This window comes from Corvus cornix, chromosome 8, assembly GCF_000738735.6.
Source record: "Corvus cornix cornix isolate S_Up_H32 chromosome 8, ASM73873v5, whole genome shotgun sequence".
Classification (NCBI taxonomy): domain Eukaryota; kingdom Metazoa; phylum Chordata; class Aves; order Passeriformes; family Corvidae; genus Corvus; species Corvus cornix.
In genome coordinates, this window is record NC_046338.1 from 1152048 (window position 1) to 1174969 (window position 22922).

Here is a 22922-nt window from a genome sequence, read left to right on the forward strand (position 1 = left end):
CCCGCGTGGCCCAGGGGAGTGGGCGTGGCTTGGCTCGGTGGGCGTGGCCTCAGCTCCCGCTCCGGTCGCCCGTGGAGACACCGGAGCGGCGCTCGGTGAGTACCGGGATCCCGGGATCCCGGACAGGGGGGGTTCCAGCCTGGAATACCAAGCTCCGGTTCCCGGGATAGCCCTCCCGGCACGGCGGAGGCAGCGGGAAAGCGGCAGCCCGGCTCGTTTTAGTTGCCGGGCCTGGCGGGGCGGGCCGGGCCCGTGTGGTGCTTGGGTGGTTTTGGAGTTGGTTTGGAGTTTTTTTTTTTATGGGTGGTTTTTTTTTTTCCCCCCGCTTTTTTTTTGTTGTTGTTGTCCTGAGGAGGATTCCCGGCGGGAGGCAGCGCGCAGCTGCGATGTGGTTCAACAAGTGGCGTGTGGCAAGGGAGTGAGGCGAAATCTACTTAATTATGTAAAAAAATAATCTTCTTCATTAGGTAAAAATCATTCTAAAACAGGCAGTTTTTTCTTCCTTTCCTTCTCCTTCCCACCTCCTTCCCTCCAGACCTTCCCCGTGGCACCGATGGATACCCAGAGCTGGCGGCTCCAACTACACGGGGGCAGCCCCAGCTTTCAGCTAAATCCTTTAAATTTTACCGATTTTAGTATTCCCAGCCATCAGGCCATGGGTTTTCCTTGGAATCGCGGAGCTCTGCTTGACGGAGGAAACTTCCCACGTGCGGGGAGTTGTGGGATGAATGTGGGAAGGAGGTTAATTAGTGGGAAGCGTCATTATTCCAGGAGGTTTCGTGTTGATACTGAGATTACACACCCTGTTGCAGTAATAATTTGCTTAGAATCATGGAATTACAGAACATCCTGAGTTGGAAGGGACCCACGTGGATCATCGAGCCCAACTCCTTGAATTTTTGAGTTCTTTTACTAACTTTTAAATTGCAATTCTCTATTCCAAGCTTGGGAATTGTTTTGGGATTGTGCTGTGCAGGGCCAGGAGCTGGACTAAATGATCCTTGTGGGTCCCTTCCAGCTCAAGATATTCCGTGATTTTATGATTTGATTCGTCTGGCACATCAAATGGAATTCCCAGCAATTTTCCAGGCGATTATCCGGTGTTTTTATTGGCCTAGAACCCACAGGATCAGGGACATGTTACTTGTGTGGGTTTTTCTGGGCTGTAAATTGGTTTAGAAATACAGTTCTGGGAGTAAAGGGCGAGTAATGGGCAGTGGCAGGATTTTGTGCTGCTCAGCGCCACTAAATGAGATTGAGGGATTAGTATGGAGTTAATGACTCCTCGATCCCGTATTTCATCCCGGCGTGGGATGCACTGCAGCATTTGGGATATCTCTAATCAAGGAGCAATAAACTCCAGAGAGGAACAATACATGGGGTCTGATGCTGAGGGTGAGCTCATTCCATAATCACCCAGCTGATGAAGGATTTTTCCTTGGAAAATGAAGCTCTCCTGTTATCCCTGGAGGAGTTTCCTGGGCTCCCAGGCAGCAGAACAACTGATCTCTCATCTCTTGCTGGTGTTAAATCAAATTATGGAGTTGTGCTGTAGGTTTCAGATATTTCTTTTATTTCAAATATGATGTTTCTTTGACAATATGATAACTTTTTAAGCACTGACAGTTCTTAAGTTTTTAGGTTCTGTTGCTAAAAAGACTCAGAATATTTGAGCCAGATTCATGTCAAGTTCTCTGTAGTGGGGCCTGGGATGACACAGTAAAATTAGGGAATCCCAAATGGTTTGGGTGGGAAGGAACCTCAAAGCCCCTCCAGTGCCAGCCCTGCCATGGCAGGGACACCTCCCACTGTCCCAGGCTGCTCCCAGCCCCAATGTCCAGCCTGGCCTTGGGCACTGCCAGGGATCCAGGGGCAGCCCCAGCTGCTCTGGGCACCCTGTGCCAGGGCCTGCCCACCCTCCCTAATATCCAATCTATCCCTCCCCTCTGGCAGTGGGAAGCCATTCTCTGTGTCCTGTCTCCATCTGCCTGCTTAAAAAGTCCCTCTCCCTCCCTTTTCTGTGGCTCCGCCATCCCTGCAAACGTTGCTGAAATTCTGAGTGGAAGATGCTGAACACCACAGCTCTGCAGGGTGGGAATGTGCTCCTTCCCTGGACACAGCTTCCCAAATCCCAGTGTACCCCTCTCTGATTAGGCTCTGTTGCGAAAGCAAGTCCATATTGCTCCAGAAATCCATGGTGCAGCCCCATAAATCCTCACCCTCTGCCCTTTCCCTTTGTCCCCTTTGCCAGAGCAGAGATCACTGCAGGGGGCGGAGGGAATAATTTCCAAAGGTTTATAGTTATCGAGGGAAACACCACGGCAGCCTTGGCCGAGCCACGGAGCCGGATTCCAGGGAGGATTGAGTTGCTGCAGCTTCATCTGTGCTTACACAAACCATGGGAATGGGGGAAGGTTGCTGGGTCCTGTGTCCTGGCACAGAAATACCCCTGTGCACTGGCAGGAATTGGAGTGAAACTCCATTAATTGGGATGGAAGTCACCCAGATCTTGAAAGGCATCGTGGACTCACTGTTTCTTGAGAAATGGGAGCTGCAGATGTTTGGTGACTCGTGGGATTCCTGCACTGCTGGAATTGTGCAGTTATTTGGTGAATTTTGCAATATTTCACAACTGGGGCTCGTTTTTCCAAACCTCATGTTCATCCTGCACTCAGTGTTGGGAGCTCTTGGGCCCACACCATTTCTGCTCTCAGGAATAACCCGAGGCGGAATTCGGAAGGGTAATAAAACACTGATGGCACGAGTAAAAAGTTTTCATTCCGTATTTTGCAAGGACTGATGAGAAAGAGCAGAGGCTGTGACAGAAGTCCTCAGGGTGACTGGGTTGTGGTGGGATTCTCCATGGGATTTTAGGGAGGTGGGTAGAAGCAGGAAGGTGGGGGGAGCAGTGGGATGCCCAGGGGAGGTGGGAGCATGTGGGGGTACATCCCTCCCCTGGAGAGACACGTGGCTCCAGGGGATCCGGCATTCCCATGGGATGTAGCACTCATTACTGTGGAGCTGCTGAAGCCCTTCCAGCCAGGTGTCCCTGGGGAGGAGAGGATCCACTCCTGGATCTTCTGGTGACACTCTCCTGCAGAGCTGCCTCCAGCTCTGGGGCCCCCAGGAGAGGAAGGACCTGGAGCTGTTGGAGGGAATCCAGAGGAAGCGCCAGGATGATCTGAGGGATGGAGCAGCTCTGCTGGGAGAAAAAGCTGGGAGAGCTGGGATTGTTCAGCCTGGAGAAGGGAAGGCTCCAGGGAGAGCTCAGAGCCCCTGGCAGGGCCTGAAGGGGCTCCAGGAGAGCTGCAGAGGGACTGGGGACAAGGCATGGAGGGACAGGACCCAGGGAATGGCTTCCCAGTGCCAGAGGGCAGGGCTGGATGGGATCTTGGGCGGGAATTGTTCCCTGGGAGGGTGGGGAGGCCCTGGCACAGGGTGCCCAGAGCAGCTGGGGCTGCCCCTGGATCCCTGGCAGTGCCCAAGGCCAGGCTGGACATTGGGGCTTGGAGCAGCCTGGGACAGTGGGAGATGTCCCTGCCCATGGCAGAGGAGCAGAACAACCAGTTGGGATTCTGTGAAAGCTGAGGCCTGGGGTTCAGTGTACCCCAAATCCCAGCTCCCTGGTTCCTGGAGCCCCAGGCAGTGTGGCTGGGGGCGGATCACAGCTTTGGGATGTTCCTGGACACCAGCAGCTGAGTATTTTTAGTTGTGTTCCTTTGAATATTTGGTAAAACAGGCAATGTGTTTATATTCAGCTTCCTGTGTCCGTATCAACGTCTTGGCATGTGATGGAGTTCCAGAGGGAGGAGGGAAAGGGAAAAACTGTGATGTGAGGATTATTTGTGCTGCAGCAGCTGAGGACGGCGGGACGTGGCTGCTGGGATCAGCTCCTTGTTTAAACATTCGGCTCAGCTCAGGCAGGAAGCAGCCTTGCTCCCCCTTTGTTTACCCCCTTTGTCTTCCCATCCCTTCTCCCGTGTCTTTCCAAACCTGCTGTGCAGGGACAGGTGACTTTTTGGCACGCTTTGGTTTGGGATGTGTGATCCAAGCCTTCCTGCCCCCGCTCCGACGTGCAGCACAGCTCCGAGCCCTGGCTCTCTGCGTGGGCTGTGATCCTCCAGCGTGGCTCTCCGGAGTGTTTGGAGGTGGAAGAGCCCATCTTTGTCCTGCTGGGAAGGGAGCAGCCTGCACTCCCCTGCTGCCCTGATCCAGGCTGAGCTCAGCTGCTCTGTGCCATCGCCCCTCTGCTCTCCAGAACCCTTCCCTGTGCAGAGGCAGTGGGAGCACACAGGGGAGATTTTGTCTGATTCTCCCAGCTGAATGAGGGTTTTCCTTGTGCCAAAGCTCCCCCAGAGCACAAAACCAGGTGCTTTAAGCTGACAAGAGAAAATTGTCAGTTTTCCAGTTTCCAAGAGAATGCCAAGGGGATCCCCTGGGACCCAGCAGTGCCCTTGCTGCCTGAAGTAGGGAAACATCAGGGACTGGTGGCTGTCATAGAAAAGGAGAAATGTGGCACGTTTGGAAGAGATATTAGGGATAAATTCCTCCCTGTGAGGGAGGTGAGGCCCTGGCACAGGGTGCCCAGAGCAGCTGTGGCTGTCCCTGGATCCCTGGCAGTGTCCAAGGCCAGGCTGGACACTGGGGCTTGGAGCAGCCTGGGACAGTGGGAGGTGTCCCTGCCTGTGGCAGGGGGGTTGGGATGAGGTGGGCTTTAAGCTCCCTCCCAACCCAAACCATTTGGGATTCTGTGGTTGCTGTGAATAATTTTGAGCAGATCCCAAATGACATTTTCAGCCCTGTTTGTAGCTTCAAGCCCCTTCCCAAAGTCAGGGTTTTTGGTCTAAGCTTAGAGCTGGGATAAGCAGGAAGTGTCACTGTTTTGGGAGAGGGACCATCCTTTTCCCAGCTGAATCTGCTTTATGTTGCTGTAAAACTTGCAGGGATTCCTCCTGCAAAGCAGGGATGCTCCAGCTGGAACTGGAACTCCCGCAGTGCAGGAGGACCTGGCTGGTGCTGCCAGCCTTGGCCAGAGGGACTGGGACCCATCCAGCTGTGGAATTTCCTCATCCCACGTGCCCTTCCCTGATTTATTCCTTCCCGAGCATGGCCTGGCCTCTGAGCAGAGGCTTTTAGAGGGGGTGCATTACACCGGCCTCAAACTATGCCAGCAATGCTGGGTTTGTGGGTTTTTATGCCTGGTTTGATAGGAGCTTTGATTAGGCAGGAATATCAGCGTGGCTGCGCGGTGGAAAGCGGCCCCGGGAGCCGGAATCGCTTCTCAGGCGCATTAAAGATGGGCTCGGACCGGCTGATCCCTGAAGGTCTCTCCCAACCCAAACCGTTCCGTGGGCTCCGTGCTTGTTTTGACTGTGTTCTCATCTCCCTCGGGATGCACAAGTCAATATTAAAATGTTTCTTATTTTTCCCTGGCGATTTCCAGGGGGTGTGAGCAGAGTGGGACCTTGCACTGATAAGCAGAGCAGCAGCTTTTCCAATCAAACTTCGATTTTGTGCAGCAGTCCCACGTCTGTGGAGGAGCTTACATGTCACAGTTATTTATTTTGGTTTCCTTGCTGGATGTGGACAGGACAAGCCTGGCACAGGGACAAGGACTGTAGCAAGGCAGACTGTCTTTAAGACAATTTATTTTCCTCCTCCACACAATGATTTGACCAGCACTTATTAAAAGTGTGATCCCATTTCCAGCACAGGAAGGGGCATGTGATTATAATGGGAATACTGCCCATGCTGCCCACCCCCTCTCTGCCTTGCTCAGGACCATCCCTTGGGAATTTTAGGTGGGTTTTGCCCTCCTGGTTCCCTGGGAAGGAGGGAACTGGATGGCTGTGGCTTCTCCAGGCCCGTGGTCACTCCTCAGCCGGGCATGGAGCAGCTCCAGGGCTCGGTGCCAGAGCTGGAGGAGCAACTGGAGGTTGGATTCATTCCAAAGGGTGTCAGCGGCAATCCCGGATCCGGCCGTGCCCTGCTCAGCGAGGGATCTGTGCCCTGGCTGTGCCAGCTCAGGAAATGCCCGGTGCCTCTAATCCCAGTTCCACACTGGGGGTGTCTGCAGGGGTGGGAGCCTGCACTGGAAATTCCAGGAAAGGGTAACACAGGAATTGCCAGTCCCTGTTGGATTATTAGATATCAGAACCTGACACATCTGTTTGCACACCCGTGTGTGACCTGCAGTGATTGAGCAGCCCTAGGGCTCCCGGCAGTAGCACAGCCAGGAGAATGAAAGAAAAGATGATTTTACTTGTAAATACAGTCCCTGCTCCAGCTCTCACAGAATTCCCATCACCTGATGGCTTTTATCACCCTCCCAGGCTGGGAGAGCTGGGGGTGCTCACCTGGAGAGGAGAAGGCTCCAGGGAGAACTCAGAGCCCCTTCCAGTGCCTAAAGGAGCTCCAGGAGAGGACTGGTATAATTCCAGGGTTTTTCTGGGTGTGTAAGGCCTCCATAGGGAATGTGAGCTCTCAGATTTGTTTAGGCACTGATTTAAACCCAGCTGTGAGAACACATCACTGGAGGCTGACAGCTCCGAGTCTCCAGGGACAGAGTAATCCTGGAATGGTTTGGGTTGGAATGGACCTCAAAGCCCATCCAGTACCACCCCTGCCATGGGCAGGGACACCTCCCACTGTCCCAGGCTGCTCCAAGTTTGAGGTGGATTTTCCAGTCTCAAAATACTGTTTTGGTGATTAGCCTTAAACCACAAGTGCCAACCCCCCTCAGCTTTGGCTTTCTTGCACTGTGAAATCCTTATAATTTTTATTTTATTCTTGTTTCAGGATCATTGCACTGATAAAATCAAGGCAAGCTGGACAGGGAGCAAGTCTGCCTATGTAGGTGAGTTTCCAGTGCACTCTGGTTCCTTCCTTTCATGCGAAATACAAAGCAGCACGACAGGTCCCAAACCCTGGTGATTTAATTTTATTCTGGAGCAGAACGAATGTAAAGTCCTTGGCAGAATTGCTGACGCTTTTCACCTCATTTTTTTAACAGCCTGGCTGCTTTTGTGTTGAATTTAGGGGGCAGAAAAACCTGCTTTCCCCATAGAATTTAAGCTTTTCCTTGTTTATTCCCCTGGTTGGGAAGGACCAGCCTGCAAATCTTCATCATTTCTGTCTTTGCTGTGTTAACTGTATTTTGTTTGACCATCAAAAAATGCAAATTATTCTATATCCACCCCCCCCCCATCCTTAAAAATAGGTGCTTTGATAAATTCCTGTAGCCAAGGAGGTGGTGAAATCCTTCCCACCTTCCCAGTTCTTTGAGCTGAGCCCCGTGGAGCTCTTCCCAGAGCATCTCCCGCCAGCGTCCTCGGCTTTATCTCTGGCAGACGAAAGAATCTGCTGAAGGTCACATAACCTGGGGCCAGGCTGCATCCCGTGACTGCCAGGCTGGAGCTTTCAGCACAGCCCTCTCCTGCTTTGCAGGCTGATTTTGATCCAGCTGAAAGTCTCTTTGCAAATGTGTCTTTGCAGTTTTCCCCTCTTTCCCAGTGGGAATTAGCTGGGTAGTGCCCCGTGGGGAGGAGCAGGGACCTTCTGTGGAGAAACTGCCCTGCAGGTCGTTGCCTTTTCCAGTGGCTTCAGGCTGATGTCTTTAAATGCTCAGATGTTTTTCAAAGTAACCTTGATCTAAAAGTCACTTTTCATGGCTTTCATGCGTGCTAAAGATGTAAAAAGTTCAGTCAGAAGAAAAGCAGAGGAAAATAAAAGCAGGTTTTTCCAGTGCTCCTCTCCCAAAATGTACATTGGGTTTGACAGAATCCCACAGTGGAGGCTGGCTTTGAAAATCAAAGGGAGCTACAGCCCAGGTTTGATCAGCAGGATGGTGCTGGAATAACTTATGAAGTGGAGGTTATGAAGGAACATGGCCTTAATTAAACACCCAGAACGCCAAGTCCAATTGAAGATCTTGGGAGTTGTCTGTTTCCTTTCATTTCACATTATTAAGGGTTTTAATCCCCAATTAAGACACTGGCAGCATTATTTATAATTGGCAAGAAAAGATCTCCACTGTAGAATCTCTCAATGCTCTCAGGTGTAAATTCTCTGAAGAAGGAAACATCACAAATGGATGTTCTGTGCTTTAAGGGGCTTTTATTCTCTGTTTGCACTGACAGGCATCCTGTGCAAACCAGGTCTGTCTGCATGGCCAGAATTCCCATTTCTCATCCAGGCCTGGATACTGCCCCTCCTCCAGGAGGGGGGTGGGAGCAGAGTTCGGCCTTGCTGGACCTTTCCTGCTGGAAAATTGGGTTTGAAATCTGAAGTGCCTGAGCTCCCCCAGTCCTTCAGCTATGGTGCACCCCAGAGCATCCCCATCCTCCCCAAAACCACTGCAAGTCCTGCAGCTGCCGGATGTTCCAGCTTTCCTTTTCCACAGTGTCATCCTTGGGGGAGGATCTTGTTTTCTTTCACCAAACCCAAACTTTTTTGTGTATAAAGTATTTGTTCCACAACTGTAATTCTTGCCTGAGACCTGTTTAAAATTCCAATCCTGTTTAATAATCCAGCCCCTCTCACCTGCCAGGAACCAGGGAGCTGCTCTTCACTCTTTGGTTTGGGGTAGGTGTGGAAAAATCCTTCTCCTGGCCACTGGTTGCCTGTGATGGGAGCAGGGAGGTCATGGATGATCCCTGTTGCCATTTTTCCTGGGAAGTTTGCCCTGTGGCTGTTGTGTTCAGTCTGGAAGGTGCAGGAGTGGCTCCGGGTGCTCCTGGAAATCTCTGGAGCATCTCATCACTTGTGTCTCTGCTCGTTGTGTGGGGAATAAGGACCATGGAATTCCAGAATGGTTGGGATGGGAGGGACCTTAAAGCCCATCCCATTCCACCCCCTGCCATGGGCAGGGACACCTTCCACTATCCCAGGCCGCTCCATCCTGGTCTTGGACCCTTCCAGGGATGGGACAAAAGCACCATAAGAAGAGAAACGACCCAAAAGCAGCTCTAATCCCTGTTTTATTTCCCCCTCAGTTCTGTTTGCTCGCTGAGGGCAGGACCCCGGTGTTTTCCTGCTGCCCAGGTTCATTTTCCATTCTCTTTGGCAACGCAGCAGAAGGAAAAGATTCCAGCTCCGGTGCTTCCACTGGGTGTCAGCACGGCCCCACACTGGGCCAGCAGAGCCCTCACAGCCGCCCTGGGCTTTCCCTTGGGCTGCTCCCACCGCTGGAAAAACCAGGCTGGCTGCATGTCCGGAGCAGGGAGCTGGCTGGGGAGCAGCTCTGCCAGGCCGGGATGGGGCCGGGAAGAAGGGGGTGTTTGGCTGGAATCTCCTTCCTTCTCCGAGCAGGACAACCGGTTGGAGCAGGAGCAGCGTGGGACGTGCCTGCCTCGTTCCAGTGCTCCCTAATTAGGGTGACAGCCGGGACAGTGGGTCCCTGCTGCTGCAGGAGCAGCGTGGGGAGCTGGGCAGTGTTTGCTTTGGAGGTGTGGATGCAAACAGCAGCGTTCCCAGAGGTGCTGCGGGGACACGCGGGCTCTGGGGACAGCTCAGGGCTGCTCCCCCTCCACGCCGGCCCTTTCACTCCTTTTCCACTCTCAGTAAGCATCCAGGCTTCCCAGGTGCTTTCCGAAATCCTTGGGCCTGCCAGGGCAAGGCACCTCCTTCAGCCCCTGACTGTCAGCGCTGAGGGAGAAGCAGCACCCGAGGGCCATTCGGGTTTCAGGTGGGCAGAGGCCTCCCTTGGGTGCTCCTTTCCTCCGCCTGCTGCTGCTGTCAGGGACCCCGTGCCTGTCCCACCTTGTGCCAGGTGCTGCTGTGCTCCGGGCTGTGCAGGATCCGGGGGGACACGTCAGCTCTTGCTGGGACTCCAAATCCTCTGCAGCGCTCTGGCTGAAAATAGAGCCAGGCACACTGAGATTCCTCCAACAGACTCTGCCACTGGAGGCCTAAAAATTCAAAAAATCAAAACCAGGGAATATCACAGACTTTTTGATGTTTGTGTGGAATTGTTTTATCTGTTGCTGTAGCTGGTTGTGCTCCAATGCGCCCTTGGAACTGAGTTGTTTATTCCTGCCCCCACCTTGAATGCCAGCAGTGGCCTCTTGGCTTGGACTCGGAGCATTTTCAGGTTCTGCAAGTCATGACAAACCTGCTCCCGAGCTCCCAAGGGTGCCCTGTAGGAAAACCAACCTCCAGCATTCAAGTCCCGACCAGCCGCCGGCCCTCGCGCTCCCACAGAGTTCCTGGGAAAGCAGCACGTGCAGAGCAGCCTCAGGATCCATGGAAACCTCACCTCACGTCCTGCTCTGCACCTGGGAGTGGGGCATGCAGCTCTGGCATCAGCTCCTGCTTGTGCCACCCCTCCAGGGGTCATCGTGGCCCTTCTTCCCTGCTCTCCATGAGGCCTGACCTCAGCTTGGTGCCACTCCATGCAGCCCCTCTTCCTCTTCCTCCTCCCAACCACCTTCCAGCCCCACAAATCCCTGCATTTGCAGAAGCAAAATGTTATTCTTTTTATTCCTGTGAGCTCTAGGGAATGTGAGTCGCTAAGAGGAGGCAGCTGGATTTGGAGTTTGCTGGTGTGTTATTCCCAAATTGTTTGCAGGGTCCCAGCTGAAGGCAGCGGGATGAGGGGATGCCAGGGAGGAGGGAGTGAAATGGTTTTGCAGGCAGGGCTGTGAAGCAGCAGCCAGAGCCTGTGTTAGTGGTGGTGACAAACCAGATCCAGCATCAAACTCTCCCAGCAAACACCAGGGAAGTTGCAGGACTGGGAATGGTGTCACTTGGAAACCTGCAGCGTTTGTGGTGGAACCACTGAAATCCTTAACCCGAGCTCAGGGCCGGGAATGAGCTGGGAGCAGCAGCTCCAAACTTGTCCAGCTGCTTGGTTCCCTCTTTTCCCCCTTTTCCTGTGTTTTTAAGAAAAGTGGGATAATTCCCATGGTGGTGTTTGTTTCTGGTTTATCAGGCAGCAGCATCCAAACATTTCCAAGCCGGAGCTGCTCCCAGCAGCGATTCCCTGCAGCAGCAGCAGTGACTCCCTAGGGTGCTCCCTCCATCCCATGGGAGTGCAGGGTGTGCAGGGCACCCAGACCAGGGGTGCTGCTGCAGGGCCTCCCTCCCAGTGGGAACAGGGAATGTTGGGAACACCCCGTGGCTTTCTTTTCCTGCCATTTCCCTGGCGAGTTTGGAGCCTGCCCAGTGCAGAGGCCTTTCCACCTCTCTGCTCCGTGTCCTCCACAGCAGGGCTCCAGTGGCTCTGGAAAGGGAGAAGCCTTTGAAACTGGCATTTGCAGATTAGCTGTAACTTTAGATCCCTGCTGCCAGCCCTGCAAAAGCAGGGGCTGGAAAAGCAGGGGCTGACGGGGTGTTACACTTGTAGCTGCTGCTGTTGTCACTGGTGTTGGTTTGTGTTTTGTCCAACCTGCTCTGTCGATCTAAGTTTCGAGTTATTCACCTCAAAGTCTGCTTTATTTCAAAAGAAACAATTACAGAACACGTTTTTTCCCCTTTGAGCCTTTGTCCCGCTGCCAGCCAGGCTTTCCTGCTCCGGTAGGAGCTGGCTCTGTATAACTGGAGCAAACTGGGAGCTGTTTTCCAGGCAGAGCTGCTGGGATTTCCAGCAGATTCCCAGCCCTGCTTTAGCAGTGCTGATTTAATTACCTTTCACTCAGCAGGTGCTTCACGAGTCCTGGATCTAAAAGAGTAAATAAGATAGTCCAGAGTTTAATTATCCTGCTGGAGCTGGAGTCTGGCACCCAGCCCAGGCGGATCTGGGGATCTGCTGCATGGCAACCTCATTACCTAAAGCCTGAGGAAAGAAATAGGGCAAGGCCTGGAAAAATAGGGCTTTTCTGTGGAAGAGGGGCAGCTCCACCTGTTTGCAGGTGTTTCAAGAAAGAAAAAAATGCATGTGCGTGGCTGCAGGAAGTGCACTGGAAGTTTCCTGTGTTCTTCTCTTTCCCTGGCAAAGTGCAGCTGGGGAGCATCCTCCTCTGCAGGCCTCAGTTTTCCACGGGTAAATTAGAAATTCTTCCCTGGGAGGGTGGGCAGGCCCTGGCACAGGGTGCCCAGAGCAGCTGGGGCTGCCCCTGGATCCCTGGAAGTGTCCAAGGCCAGGGTGGAGCAGCCTGGGACAGTGGGAGGTGTCCCTGCCCATGGCAGGGGTGGTGGCCAGGGGAGGCTGTCCTGGGACTGATCCTTTTGTCTCGTTTTAGGCTCTGAGTCAGACCCAAGTGAGAGTTGCAGCCGTGCCTGCAGCTGCTCTGGGGTTTGGGAATCTCTCTCACCACCACCCTGGGTCCTGCAAGCCCCTGCTGAGCTTTGTCACCCCCAGGGGACCGAGGTTGTCACCGCGTGTTCCTACAGGGAACCCCCTCCTGCTTGGAACAGCGTGAGGTCACAGCAGAAAATCCCGGAGTGGGTTGGGCTGGAAAGGACCTTGAAGCCCATCCAGTGCCACCCCTGCCATGGGCAGGGACACCTCCCACTGTCCCGGGTTGCTCCAAGCCCTGTCCAACCTGGATTGGATCAGCAACCTTGTTTTGTCTGAGGAGGTGAATGGAAAAACTTGTTGGAAACTGATTTAGGGAACAAGGAGTTGTGACTGTGACTGCTGGGACACGAGAGATCCCAGTGGGAAAGTACTGAGATGAGGGAGGCTCTCAGGGCCCCTTTTGGCTCCGGGCTGCCTGCTGAGCACGAGGGATCATTTCCTAGAAATCAGAGCAGTGCCCTCTCCGACCGAGTGGTCGTTTCTTCAGGGAGCAACTTCGTTCTCCTGGGAAATTCTCCTACCCCAGAAAACCCTGCCCAGGGCTCTGAACCCCCAAGTTCTGCAGAATTCTGACACCTCCAGTTTAAATCTGGGGAGTTTTGTGAAGTCCAGGGTGCCCCGTGAGCAATCCGTGGTTGCAGCAGCTCGGACGTGTTGCCAGGAACTGGGACGGGAAACAGATTTATTGGGAGCTGACCTAGTTGTTGTAAATCTCCCTGTAGAAGAGATCCAGTAATCTTAGGAGGGCTATTAAAGCTCGTGTTTGTTTGGAGATGGGCAAATGCAGCAATTTAATTTTCAAATCTTATGGTTTGGGTTGTTTTGGTTGGGTTTTTTTTCCCCCAGACATCTCATTTATTAACAAAGCTAAGCAGCTGGGAAAACGAGCACTGGAACTTTCCTAAGGAGGTCATCCATGTAGGGTGGGAAGGGATCCAGAGAATCAAACAGCTCCAGTGGCAAAAGGGGGGGTTGGGGCTGGGGGAGGGAAGGCTGAGCATGGCCTTTCCGCAGTTAAATGAGGGGATAATGGTTTATCTTTTAATTTTGCAACTTTTCTAACCTTAAAAAAAAAAAAAAGTACTAAAATTACAGGAATCAGCAACTCCTGAAGTGTCCTCTCAGAGCTGCATCCATGACTTGATAAAAATAAATTGCTTTGCATTGGGTTTTTCACACTGCAGGTTTTGAATATTGTGAGGGAAAACTGCAGGGACTGGGCTGGGAGTGTGGGCTTAGTTTGTGGTGGATCTGTGCTCTTGTGTCCATGTGGAACAGCTCCTTGTTATTCCAGAAGTGAGGGGTTTGGAGCTCCCACAGGTTGGAGCACTACTGAACCCAACAGCTGCATTTATCAGCTCTGGCAGTGCCTGTCGGAGTTTCCTGCTTGGAAGACTCATTTTCAATCTGAAGGGGCTCCAGGAGAGCTGCAGAGGGACTGGGGACAAGGCATGGAGGGACAGGACCCAGGGAATGGCTTCCCAGTGCCAGAGGGCAGGGCTGGATGGGATATTGGGAAGGAATTCCTGGCTGGGAAGGTGGGGAGGCCCTGGAATAGAATTCCCAGAGCAGCTGTGGCTGCCCCTGGATCCCTGGCAGTGCCCAAGGCCAGGCTGGACATTGGGGCTTGGAGCATCCATCACCCTGCATGGATCTGCAGGAGGATGCTCTTTAATATTCCCTGTAGGAAATCAGTTTTCAGTGACACCAAAGATGAGGAATGAATGTCCCTCCTCCTGTGCCTGGGCAGGCGTTTGCTGCCGCTTGGGAATTGCCCTGCCCGAAGCTTTTCCAAAGAATGTCCCCTCAAAACAGGGACTTGGAGCAGGATAATGGTGCTCCCAGCTTGCTGGGCTGGCACGAGCATCAGCTGGAACACAGCCCTGCTGCCCAGGCTGGGTGAGAGAAACCTGAATCCTGCAGGAGCTGCTCAGGCAGAGCTCGGAAAGGTCACGGAGCTGCCTTGGGCTCGAGTCACTGCAGTGCCATGAGGGATTCCAGCACTCGTCCTCCTGGAGCTGTGCAAAGCAAGCAGAGTCCTGCTGGAGGCTGGGATCCAGGACAGGGACATGGGCAGGGCTGGGCTAAACTCTTTGGACTCCCAGAGACCTGAATAATTTGGAATCCCAGACTGGTTTGGTTGGGAGAGACCTTAAAGCCCCTCCCATCCCACCCTCTGCCATGGCAGGGACACCTCCCACTATCCCAGGTGGCTCCAAGCCCCAGTGTCCAGCCTGGCCTGGGACACTTAGGACTAAGCCTGCCTGGGTGGAGAACCAGCCAGGGATGCTGGGATCAGCCTGTGCCGTGGATATTTCTCCCCAGAAAGGTTTTCCAGCCCTGGCACAGCTGCCCAGGGCAGTGGTGGAGTCCCTGTCCCTGGAGGGGTTTAAATGCCCTGTGGATGTGGCACTGGGGGACATGGTCAGGGGTGGCCTTGGCAGTGCTGGGGAAATGATTGGACTTGATGAGCTCAGAGAGCTTCTCCAGCCCCAATATTCTGTGTTTCCATCGTGGCTCACTCCTTCCCATCACTCTGCTGGGCTCAGGACCTTGTTTCTTTCCTTGCTCCAGCTCCCAGGGAAGTTGTGGCCTCCCAGCACACTCTGGGATCTGCTGGAATCCCAGGGGAAGCTGCAGATGGGGGCGATCAAGTGGCCCAAGCTGTGCTAGGATCACTGCTGGACCAGCCATGCCTGTGCCATCCTGCTCTGCCACAGGCTCAGAAACCTGCACAGCAGCTCCATGCTTTTCTCCGGAGTGTGCTTTACTTCCAGAGTTGATTTTTAGCTGACTGGTCCTGGTTGGATAGAACAGTAATAATTTTGAAATGTACATTTTGCAGCGTGTAGTGGATGCCTCTGTGTAGAAGCACTTCAGGGTGCTGTGCTGCCTTCTGGAATAATAACCCTCTGTCTTTCCAAGCAGAACTTCCCTGCTCCACTGAAAATGTCTGGCAAAACAGCCACCACGACCAACAACATCGCTCAGGCCCGCAGGACCGTGCAGCAGCTCAGGATAGAAGCCTCCATAGAGAGGATAAAGGTGAGAGCCCAGCCTCCTTCCCCCTCCTTTTCCTTGTTTTTCCCCTCCCAGCTGTCGGATGATGGGATAACAGAGTGTGTGTGTGTGTTTTGTGTTTGAGCACCCACAGCTCAGCCTTCCCCCCCTCAAAGCCTGACACCAACATCTCAGCTCAACAAACCCAAATAAGTCCACTTCCTGTGGCCCACTGTCCCACCCAACCCTGCCCTCTGGCAGTGGGAAGCCGTTCCCCGCTGTCCTGTCACTCCAGGAGAGATGAGAAATTCCTCTGGAATTGTTTTGAAGCCCCTCCTGTTTGTTTTCAGGTTTCTGTAGGAGCCAGGTGGAGCCTTTGCCTGGTGTCACAACCAACCCCAAAGAGCACCGGGCTCCCTCCTGTCCTTCATTCCCTGCGGATCAAACCAGCAGAAAGGGCCCTGGAGAACATTTCCATCTCCCAGCACTCTCCCATCCCACTTGGTTCCCTCACAGCTCTCAGCCTTTTGATCCCATTTCCATGGAAAACCCCGTTTTATGCTGACTTTTCCCATCTCTTGCAGGTGTCCAAAGCCTCGGCAGACCTCATGCTGTACTGTGAGGAGCACGCCAAGAAGGACCCGTTGCTCATGGGAATTCCAGCCTCTGAGAACCCTTTCAAGGACAAGAAAACCTGCATTTTGTTATAGGAGAGGGGCAGCTCCTCCTGCCCAGCCCCTGCCAGCCCAGCTGGGCCTGGCCAAGCACCACCACTCCCCCAGGTACCTGCGCCCCACGGCCACTCCCTGACCCTGTACAGACCATTCCCTGAGCTTCCCAAGGCATTCCTGCTGATCCCTGTCTCTGTTAGGAGGTTTCTGACTGAATCCCTGTCTTTCCTGGCCAAGGGAATGGGGTCCAGGGTCTCTGCACAGGGGGTCCTGGGGGCATTTGCCAACTCCAACAAGACCAAAGTTGCCTGAGCTTTGCTGAGGGAGCAAAGTTGTAGAGACCTGATGGAATCACTGGGTTTACATTTTTTAAAATTATGGATTTTGGGGTGGGGGGGAGTGGGGTTAGTGCCTGTGCTGGCAGCACCTGTTTGTGCACAGACACGTTCAAAGTGCATTTTCTAGCAAAAACTACCTTGAAAAATGATTGTAGCAGCTGCTGGGGAACTCCAGGGAGCTGTGCCTCAGCCTTCCTCCTGCTGGCCTCTCTTCCCAGGGCTTTCAAAGGACAGAGTTTGGAATCAGAGATGCTTTCCCTGCTTTCCAAAAGTTGAAAAAGCAGAATTTCCAGCTTGGATTCTGCTGCATTTTCTTCTCGAATTAAAAACCTGTGTTAGGTTAAAACACACCCTCAAAGAAATGGAAAAAGAATGGGAGGCTGGAAGTGCCCTGGCAGAGCTGGAGGAACGCTGCCCTCGCTCCCAATCCCAGCTGGGTTCTGTGCAGGGAGTCAGAACTTGACTCATTTTTATAAAGAAATACATTTTTAAACGGGAAAAATGCCAAATTATCTCCAGCTTGTGGTTATGCATTTCTAATTGCAGGGCCTTTCCATCTAGCATATATTTTATATATACATAGAATAAAAAAGTCTTTCTCTGTGTGTGTGTGTAGATATATAAACTTTATATATTAACAGCAAATTTGGAAGGGTTTAAAAATAATCCTGACTTCAGCTGGCTGCAAATGTCCTTCTGTGCAGGCAGCTGAAGTTGTGATGTGCTATAACCCTGCATTTCTGGGAGGATATTTGCAGAATTTATGAACCACGTGTCATTTACGTTGCATATTTGTCATTTCTATATGAAATCATAGACCCACTTTTGATATAGATTAAGAAATTCAACTTTGTTTAACAAATCTCTTTGGCAGAGCTCCAAAGTCAGCCTGGCACGAGAAACCTGCTGCTCACCCTGTGCTTGTGTGCAAATTATTTTTGTAATCAGAGTATTTTTCTAGTGGCAGTTGAAAAAACCAACAATGTAGCTCTGCACTAATTCCTTTTCACTGTGTTTGTGTCTATTTGTCCCACACCTGGTTAGAGTTAATGAGCTCTGTTAATTACTCACTGTGGGGCTGCAGGGCTGGAGGTGCTGGGAGAAGTCCAGAGGTGCCCAGAGGTGCCCAGCTCCGGGTGGGGTGTGGGGAGGGAAGGAGCCTCGTGCTGTTGATTGTTTTCTTCCCAGGAATCTGGGAAGGAATTGGAATTTTTGTTTGGTTTGGGATCCCTGTTCCCAGCCCCAAACCAGCTCCCTGGTGTGGCTGCAGGGGTGTTCTTTGCCCCTTAAATAAAGCCTGGGGGAGGGGCTGGCTGCTGATCCAGATGTGGGATCCTGGATGGTGACCCAGCACAACTGCCCAAATCTGACAGCATTTAATCCATAGGTTTTTGGTAAAGTCGCCATTTTTTAAATACAGTATGCAGGGACACGTGAAATCTGGAGTGGTGACGTTTGCACTTCACTTTTTGCCATCAATACGCCCAAGAAAAAACAGGGATTGTAAAATTTGGGGGAAATACAGACTCTGCCCTCATAGAATTTTTTAAAAAAGGAGAAGTGAGACCATTGCATCCACAGGTGCTGGGAGAAACTCGTGGTGAGACCCCACCATGCTGCAGCATTGGGCTGCCCATCTTTAGCTTTGGCCAAGCTGGCTGATTTGGGGAGAAAAATGAGAATTTGGGTGCTGGGCCAGGTGCTCCCAGGGCCACCCATTTTGTAGTGTGGGGACAGGCCTGGGGGTGACACCAGGAGGAGCCGGGGATTCGGGAGGGTTTGGATGGAGTCTGAGCTTGGAGAAATAAATCGGCTGCTGGTGCTGCTGCAGCGTCGCCGGGCCCAGGGTGGCACCGGCCTGTCCTGAGCCCCGGGCTGGACACGGACAGGGCTGGGTGGCCCCGTGCTGGAGCATCCCGCGAGTGGGAGAACAGGTCCAGCCTCCCCTCCCGGCTGGGCTGGCACCTTTCCTGCGGGGCTGGGCACAGAGTGACCCCGTGCCACTGCTGGGGCACACGGGGGCCCTGGGGTCCAGCTGGGTGCCCTCAGGGAGGGACAGGGTGGGGCACCGGCGTCCCCGTGGCCTCCCCGGGCAGTGCCAGCAGCAGGGGGGGTGTGGATTTTCCTGCCACACGGAGAAATCCCATCTGTGCCAGCCTGGCTGTGTCAGTAAGGAGGAGCCTGGCACCGGGAGCTCCCGGCCCCGGGGGACACGGGCCGAGCTGGGGGTGCAAACAAATCCCCGGGGCGTTGCAAGGAAACACTGGGGCAGCTTTTCCTCCTCCGAGGAATCAGGTTTCCCACCTGCCGAGAAGGAGCTGCAGGAGCGTGGAAGCCTCGGCAGCAAAGCCCCAGTTTTTTAGCCCCTGTTGTGGCAGCAGTCAAGCAAAACAAACAAACAAATAAATAAATAACATTCCCAACCTTTCCTGCAGCACATCGGCTGCTTTGGCGTTTAATTGCTTGGGAGGGGCCGGGAATAAACCCACACTGGAGCTGCACAACAGGACCTTGCCCATGGCCAGGACAAGGAAGCAGCTGCTGCTCAGCCCTGATGCCTGTGCACTCACAGAGTAAGGAAATAAAACCCTGGGCCAAAGGTTTGATTTTACACTTTATTTCAAAAAAAAGAAAACACAAAACAAGAACACCATAACCCCAAAAAACACTCGAATTTCAAACAATTATATTAATGGCGCTGCTCTTGCAGCCAGCTGGGAGAAGATTCGTGGTTGCAGACCAACTGCTTGAGGGCATTTCGGTTCTCAAACCTCCAAGTATAAATAATTTCTCCATCAATATCAGAAAATAACTTATTATTATTATATATCTTAGCATAAAAACGTGAGAATTACCATCCCAAAAATACAACAACATTGCTGGCAAAAGGCCTCGATTAACCTTGTTTGCTCGTTAAGGTGTTTAAAGCAGGAACTTTAAGTGGCACTTAAGGACAGAAAGAGTGAGGGGTGCTCTCGGGAGGGCACCCCGGGCACGTCGGGCTGGGCTCATCCCTTGTTTTCCTTGGCTCCCACACTCGGCATCGCTCGGCTCCAGTCCCACACCTCGCTCCACTGCAGCCAAACCCCCCCCGACGTCAGTTTTAGCTTTATAATTTTATATTTTTTTTTGTTGTTGTTGGGTTTTATTTTTCCTCCCCCCCCCACCCCCCGGAATCCTGGAGCCGGGACAGGGAGTTCCTTCCTGAGCAACTGCGAAAGTCTTGCACCACTCCAGCGGGATGGGGCCGGGCTCGGGGTCACCGCTCCGGGAGGTTGATCACCGGCACCCACTGGTCCAGGTACCGGCTCTCCCGGCAGAAACACATCAGCTGACTCAGCGCTGGATCCTTCCACTGCGAGGCCTGCGGGTTCTGGAAAGGGGACGGCAAAAAGCTTCAGCAGGGCAGCAAAAACAACCCGAGCGCGGCACGGGGGGGGAAAAACAAAAAGCACAGCAGAAGGCCCAGGAGTGTGAATCATCTTAAATTGCTACCGAGGCAAACAAACAAGTCAAGCCTGGAAGCATGTGAGGAGTTTAGCTTTGGACTCTGGGGCAGAGTAGGGAAGGGGGGAAAAAAAATAAAAAGAGAGAGAGATAAAAGGGGGGAGGGAAAGGAAAGAAAAAGGGAAAAATAAAGAGGGGAGGGGAAAAATAGAGAAGGGGAAGGGAGGAAAAATAGGGAAACCCCCCCCCAGAACAACAGGAGAAAGAGGGGAAAAACAAAGGAGAAAGATGGGGGAGATAAAGCAGAAGAAGGGGAGCAGGACCCCGCTTTCCCCGGGGCGCGGGAAGCCCCGCGGGACCCCCGGTGCCGGCCCGCTGAGGCCGCGGGTTCGAGCCCCGGGCGCGGCATGTCGAGGGGTCCCGGCCGGCAGCGGGGACCCGCGGGTGTCCCCCCGCGGCGGCGGCCCGGGCTCACCGTGACGAGCACGCAGTGCAGGTCCGCGGGCGGGTCGGGGCCCGCGGCGGGCAGCAGCAGCTGCGCCAGGCGCGCCGGGTTGCTGACGCGCAGGATGTTGATGTCGTTCTCGCAGCAGAAGGCCCGCAGCAGAGTGAAGTGGATCTGCAGCGCCGCGTCCCCCGCCTCCTCCTCCTCGGCCGCCAGCAGGCACAGCACCACGTTATCGGGGTCCCTGCGGGGCACCGCCGTCACCGCGGGCGCACCGGGCAGGGGGCAGCGGGGGGTACGGGGGGTCACTCACACGTTGAGCAGCTTGGCCGCCTCGTAGACGCCGAGGGTGAGGCTCCGCTGGCTCAGCGCCTTGCTCAGCACCTCCTCGAGCGCGTCCCCCGCCTGCTCCATCCTGCGCCGGGACACGCGGCACCGGCCGTCACCGGCCACCCCGCGCCGCTCCCCGCCCGACCCCCGCCGCCCCCCGGCCTCAACCTCCCGGCGGCGCGGCGCTCCCCGGGCAGCTCCTCCAGAGTCATCACGGGGACGAGGGCACGGGGACAGGGCCGGACGCGGGACACGGACGGACACCGGGCACGGACGGACACCGGGCACGGGACGCGGCCGCGCTCCGGCCGCTCCGGCCCCGCCGCCTGTGCCGGACAAAGGCGCCCCGCGCGCGCTACCCCCGCCCGCCCCGGCCAACCCGCGCCACCCTCATTTGCATACACCGCTGCCATTGGCCTATGCAAATGAGACCACGCCCACGTGCTGCGGAGCCCGGCCGGGCCTGACCCCGCTCGGAGCGGTCGGGAACGGGGACAGGGAATGGGATTGGGAATGGGATTGGGAGTGGGAATGGGACACGGGCAGGGACACCTGCCACTGTCCCAGGCTGCTCCCAGCCCCAATGTCCAGCCTGGCCTTGGACACTGCCAGGGATCCAGGGGCAGCCACAGCTGCTCTGGGAATTCTATTCCAGGGCCTCGTCACCTTCCCAGCCAGGAATTCCTTCCCAATCTCCCATCCAGCCCTGCCCTCTGGCACTGGGAAGCCATTCCCTGTGTCCTGTCCCTCCATGCCTTGTCCCCAGTCCCTCTGCAGCTCTCCTGGAGCCCCTTCAGGCCCTGCCAGGGGCTCTGAGCTGTCCCTGGAGCCTCCTCCTCTCCAGGTGAGCACCCCCAGCTCTGCCAGCCTGGCTCCAGAGCAGAGGGGCTCCAGCCCTGGAGCAGCTCCGGGGGCTCCTCTGGATTTCTCCAGCAGCTCCACGTCCTCCTGGTGTTGATCCCAGGGCTGGGGCAGCTCTGCAGGTGGGGCCTCACCTGAGCGGGGCAGTGGGACAGAATCCCATCCTTCGATGGATGCAGTTCTCTGTCTTCCCTGCCTCCACAGGGGTTGCACTCTTGCAGTGCTCCTTCCAGGGGACACCAGTGTGCTCAGGACACAGCCTCACCAACCTTCAAACACAGGGACAACGTTTGCCACAGGGAACAACGTGGCTGCCCCATCCCTGGCAGTGTCCAAGGCCAGGCTGGATGGGGCTTGGAGCAATCTGGGATGGTGGAAGGTGACCCTGCTCATGGCAGGGGTGGCACTGGATGATCTTTAAGGTCCCTCCCAACCCAAACCAGTCTGTGGTTCTGTGATCTCTCCCTTTGCAGGTTTCCAAGAACTTGGTGCTTCTCTGGGAAGCTGCTCCCACTCCAGATGTCCCGTGTCAGCCCTGCAGACCTCCGGGGAGGATTTCTCCTGACGGGTGCTGTGTCAAAGCTTTCTCAGCTGTTGCACCCAAACCCCTCCATCCTCCCACAGCCGGTACCAGAGCTCTTTCCCAGCCTGGCTGTGGGCTGGCACATTCCCACTGGCTCCATAGAGCAGGGCTGCAGTCGGGACCCTTGGTGGTCCCTCACAGAGATTTTGGCAGCGTGTGCTTTAAAGTTTTGCTTGTGTCAGTGTTTTCCTCCAGCTCCTGAACAGCAGGAGCCATTTTCCACAGTGGTGTTTGCTGAAGCACAATGTGCAGAGGGTGGTGCCGAGCTGCTCTCCGTGCACCTCCTGCAGGATCACTGAATTGGCCATCTGGGACACGAGATATCACAGAATCACAGCGTCCTGGGATGGTTTGGGTTGGAAGGGACCTTAGGGACCGTTTTGTCCCACCCCCTGCCTTGGCAAGGACAGCTCCCACCATCCCAGGTTTCTCCAAGCCCTGTCCCGCCTGGAACACTTCAGGGACATATGAAACCAGAATGCAGAGGGTGATTTCAGTACCCCCCGGGTGCGTTGGCTCCGGGAGGAAACCTGGCAGGAGTTTGTTCTGCAAGTGCCCCCCCCGGCTGGGCTCTGGCTGCCCCCGTCCTGCTGCTGCAGCCTGATGAGACCCGACACGACTTAACGAAGCCCACAGCGTTGGGAGAAAGGGGGAAAAAGCCCTTTTTGCATCAGGTGGAGGGGTGGCAGATGGCCGGACCGCGGCAAAACAGGTGGGAGCATTGTGTGGTGACCCTCCGAATTAAGTTCGCTTAATTTGCTGTATCTCTATTAGCAACTGCAGGCGAGGGCTCTGCGGCGAGGGCTCCGGCCCCGCAGCCCCATCTGTGCCGGCCCCAGAGCTAAATCTGTCTCGGAGGCAGCTGGGAGGCAGCTGAAGCCTCTTTTCTCTCTCCTGGGCGGCGGCAGCTCCGGGACCCGGCAGGCAATGCTCTGAAACTGCGCTTTCCCTGCAGGCTTCCCGGCTGGGCGCAGTTTTCCTGTCTCTCCCTTTTCCCAGAGGAGCAGCA

At 54.6% G+C, this 22922-nt stretch overlaps 2 protein-coding genes across 3 annotated transcripts; one reads left to right on the plus strand and one right to left on the minus strand.

Annotated features, from left to right (window-relative positions):
* The first annotated feature begins 13 nt into the window (after positions 1-13).
* On the plus strand, positions 14-17246 carry GNG12 (G protein subunit gamma 12). 2 transcript variants are annotated; one of them, XM_039556238.1, is made up of 4 exons: positions 14-95; positions 6799-6856; positions 15164-15283; positions 15823-17246. In XM_039556238.1, exons 3-4 carry the CDS (start codon positions 15188-15190, stop codon positions 15946-15948), a joined length of 222 nt encoding a protein of 73 aa, XP_039412172.1. In that variant the 5' UTR covers positions 14-95; positions 6799-6856; positions 15164-15187; the 3' UTR covers positions 15949-17246. The 2 variants fall into 2 exon arrangements, with proteins under 2 accessions (XP_039412172.1, XP_039412171.1); XM_039556237.1 differs by having other exon boundaries at positions 15167-15283.
* A 1598-nt stretch (positions 17247-18844) lies between these two features.
* GADD45A (growth arrest and DNA damage inducible alpha) lies at positions 18845-20810 on the minus strand. Its single transcript, XM_039556522.1, has 4 exons — positions 20638-20810; positions 20453-20554; positions 20170-20383; positions 18845-19620 (listed from the first exon to the last, which is right to left on the minus strand). The coding sequence occupies exons 1-4, from the start codon at positions 20679-20681 to the stop codon at positions 19507-19509; spliced, it is 474 nt and encodes a 157-aa protein (XP_039412456.1). The 5' UTR covers positions 20682-20810; the 3' UTR covers positions 18845-19506.
* Between the last annotated feature and the right edge of the window lie 2112 nt (positions 20811-22922).